General features: G+C 41.0%; 2 protein-coding genes across 2 annotated transcripts in view; one reads left to right on the top strand and one right to left on the bottom strand.

Annotated features, from left to right (window-relative positions):
* Window positions 1-178: 178 nt before the first annotated feature.
* On the bottom strand, window positions 179-2,316 carry LOC118331461 (ribonuclease kappa-B). Its single transcript, XM_035666412.1, has 2 exons — window positions 2,100-2,316; window positions 179-290 (listed from the first exon to the last, which is right to left on the bottom strand). The coding sequence occupies exons 1-2, from the start codon at window positions 2,175-2,177 to the stop codon at window positions 204-206; spliced, it is 165 nt and encodes a 54-aa protein (XP_035522305.1). The 5' UTR covers window positions 2,178-2,316; the 3' UTR covers window positions 179-203.
* A 97-nt stretch (window positions 2,317-2,413) lies between these two features.
* LOC118331460 (chromatin complexes subunit BAP18-like) overlaps window positions 2,414-3,650 on the top strand; it is a gene marked incomplete in the record, with an annotated part of 2,938 nt that continues 1,701 nt past the window's right edge. Inside the window, 3 exon segments of the mRNA XM_035666411.1 lie at window positions 2,414-2,734; window positions 3,300-3,394; window positions 3,473-3,574. Coding sequence (XP_035522304.1) covers window positions 2,714-2,734; window positions 3,300-3,394; window positions 3,473-3,574 — 218 coding nt within the window.

Here is a 3,650-nt window from a genome sequence, read left to right as displayed (position 1 = left end):
TCTATGTTGGAAAGACAACCACATTGTGAAGATGGGACTCATGAAGAGTCCTCGAATGTCTCAGCAGTTTTAGGGAAACAAATACATTCGGTTCTCTTTGTGCTTATTGATTATTAATTATTGATTATCAGTGATGTGTGTGTGTGTGTGTGATGGGCTCCTATCGGTCCAGCTGATTCATTGATCATCCTGTTCATAGCGACTCACTCGTTACGGATGTCTTCCTCGGTGAACGGGACGTCCTCGATCAACACGGCCGACTTGGCGCTGAAGAAGATTCCCAACATGGCCTGAAAGAGAACAGAGGGGTTCAACGGGAGGCTCGGGGCCACAGCAGAGGTCAGTGCGGAGGTCAGTGCAGCAGCGAGGAGCAATGTGCTAAATGTGTAACAAGCCGTCCATTAACTCCCGATAAACGACGTCAGGTGTTATCCCGCTGACACCGACCAAAGAGAATAAATAAGATCAATATTTTATATTTTCATGCTTTTTGTAATCAAAATGATACAAAAATTATAACTGTCTCCCTGGTGACACCTGAGGCTCTGACTAATACCTGGAAGAATCATTACATCCCATAAACGTTGTTCACTGCTCCAGTAAATAGGACGAACCTTAGATACGACTTTGCATTGGGAGATATTTCTAGTTCCCTCCACTCAGAGAACTAACGTTACGTTACGAACCAGTTACTTCAAAATAAACTCGTGTTTAATGGCTGTTAAATGCTTTTAATGTGAAATTTTTAACGTTTTATCAAATAATTTCCAGGAGCTTTCAGGACGGCACTTTCTTACAAACACTAATATCCATTAATGTTTCCAATCAAATAGAATTTATTTTATTTGACAGAAAATTGATCTTCTACACAGTCAAAGAGGAAATTACACAACAATTAAGATCGTCTAATAAACCCTGAACATTTACAGAGATTATTATTATTATTATTACTTCCAGGTTAATAAACCGCTGCCACTAATCAATACTTCCAGTTCATTATTAATAAAATCTTTTGCTAATAAATAACTGATGAAATGATTTAATTGTTTGTTGGAGCTGCAGTGAAGATTACCGACGCACTCTCAGGAACATTATTACTGATTATTGATCCAATAACTACAGACTCACAACTCCTGCGACACTTTGCAGAATCCAGTTTGGTGTCAAACACAATAATGTAAAATAACACGTTAAAAACGTAAATTAATTCAAGTTCAATTAAAGAATTATTTATAACAATTTATTTAAAGTTTGAGTTCAAATATTTTCATTTGGGGCTTTTACAGAGAAATATTGATGCTGAAAACAGCTGATTCATGTTTCTGTGTTTTATTAATGGTTAATTATTTTATTGTTCTGCTGGTTTTGGAGAAGTATTCATGATTAATAGAGTCTGTTGGACTCAATCAGATAATTACAATACAAAGAATAAATGTAGGAATCCATAATGAAACCAATCATTAGCTCCACAATAACAACAACAACAACAATAACAACAACAATAATAATAATAATGATCTGAACTTCCTGTTGGAGACAGACTGACTTCCTGTTCTGAAACATCACATGAGGCCAAAAATAAAGTCACATGATGTCTTTTTCTGTCCCTTTAGTTCCTGAATTCAAACAGTTTTTGATTCAATCTTCTGAATATTGTTGAAAATGTTTGTAATCGATCAGAAATCAACTGTTTATGTTTTAATGTTTGTGCCACCAGCATTTAAACCCATTCATCTGACTGAGTATCCAGACTTTAGACGCCTCCATAACGTTAATTACACAGACACAAGCCAACTGATCGATCCAGCGCTGTATCGATTATTGATTACAAGAGCAGAACAGAAACTAACGTTATTGTACATTTACCCAGGCCTACTCGGGCTCCGTCTATTAACCGGAACAGTTCACCCCCAGGTATTACTGTGTGACAGACGGTTTGTTTTTCATCATTTTTAAAGTCTAAATAATCTAAATAATCTAAATAAACAACAACAATAATAAAAACAACAACTGAAACGTCACTTTAAGATAAAAACGTCTCGTTGGACGCTGCTCAGCTCAGTGTGCCTCCAGGAGATAGTCGGAGCCCCGTTCCTTACCAGCATTATGACCCCCCAGATGCTGATCACTATCCCGCAGGCGGCCATCTTCGGCCCGCAGAACAGAAGCGACGGCATCCTGATCACAGTTATCGATCAATCAGAAGCTGATCTTATTTCTGATTCAATAATCGGACAAATGTTCCCATGGAAGGACGACGGCTCGCAGTCAGCTGATCCGCATCACTCGGTGGAACTCGGCAACTGTCGGGAACTGTCGGCACCGCAGCGCAGCGACCAATGAGAACGCCCGGTGCGCCAAGCCCCGCCTCTTCCTCTGACGCCGACCAATGAGCTTCGACCTCCAAAGTCGCGCATTATTCCTTCTCCGTGTCTCTGCCTTTGTTGTTTTATATTTACGTTGTTTACTCCCGAATATGTGATAAATAAACAACCCGCGGCGGATTCTCGGTGTTCGGTTTGGCGCGGACGTTAAAAAGTGTTTAGAAAACTTTCCCGGGGTTTCTATGGAAGCGCGCTAACGATAGCGAGCTAGCTAACGTTACCGGAGCTAACTTTAGCTAGCAGCTAGCTGTGTGTGTGTTTGTTTGTTATTGTTGTTGTTTTGTTTGTAAACAAGTTTAAAAGGTAAAAGCCTGAGCTCATTCACCGCCATGACGTCTGCTTCCGCCAAGGTAAGTTGTCACCTGGTTACCGGACACCGCTGTTCGCTGCGCGCCAAAGTCCGTTCAGAAAACTGCAGAGTTTACACATTTTATTATTATTAACTGTAAACTTCATTAAAAGTGATTTATCTTTATTCCTCCTGTATTATTGAACTGTGACGGTAGATTCGGCTCACTGTTCATACAATAACACTTATGTTTAATGAAGAATCGGTGCGTTTGTATGGAAGCTCTTTACTGCCACATTAAACTCTCGAGTATAAAAATATTCCTCAAAGTAAATCTAAATTATGAGACATTGATATATTGGTAAGGCTACAGTTCATAATAATTGAGTGATTGAGTGTTTTATTGATATAAGAACAGCAGGGTGTTATTGGACGGCTCGTTGTGATGAAAGTGAGGCTGAGTTTAAAAGTTATTGATTGAGTGTAAATGTGCTCTTCTTATCTCATCATTTCGATTTACTTTGAGGATATTTTAATTATGGAGGCTGACTTTAATCTGGCGGGAAAGAGCTTCCATAGTTATTGGTGTTATCTCAGTCTGTCGTTCTTCTGATGAACCTCTGCAGGTCGGGGAGATCTTCTCGGCAGCAGGAGCCGCCTTCACCAAGCTGGGAGAGCTGACCATGCAGCTGCACCCGGTGTCGGACTCCAGCCCCGCAGGGTCAGTCCCCCCCAGGACTCCGTACAGCCTCCTTAATAAAGTGTGTTAGTGTTAATCAGCGTGTGTCTGCGTCCTCAGAGCCAAGTGGACGGAGACGGAGATCGAGATGTTGCGTTTGGCGGTGCGTCGCTTCGGAGACGACCTCAACAACATCAGCACGGTGATCAAAGAGCGCACGGTGTAAGTGATGAAAGCCCCGAGAGGACGAGTCTGATCACTGAAACACAGAGTCTGACCACTGAAACACAGAGTCTGA

Source organism: Morone saxatilis, unplaced genomic scaffold (genome assembly GCF_004916995.1).
Source record: "Morone saxatilis isolate NCDOM2014 unplaced genomic scaffold, NCSU_SB_2.0 Contig20, whole genome shotgun sequence".
NCBI lineage: Eukaryota > Metazoa > Chordata > Actinopteri > Moronidae > Morone > Morone saxatilis.
This window is presented reverse-complemented; position numbering and strand designations above follow the sequence as displayed.

Coding starts and splice junctions, on each gene's coding strand:
- LOC118331461 (XM_035666412.1), bottom strand. CDS start 2,177: ATGCCGTCGCTTCTGTTCTGCGGGCCGAAGATGGCCGCCTGCGGGATA. Junction 291..2,099: donor TCTGGGGGGTCATAATGCTG/GTAAGGAACGGG, acceptor GTTCTCTTTCAG/GCCATGTTGGGAATCTTCTT.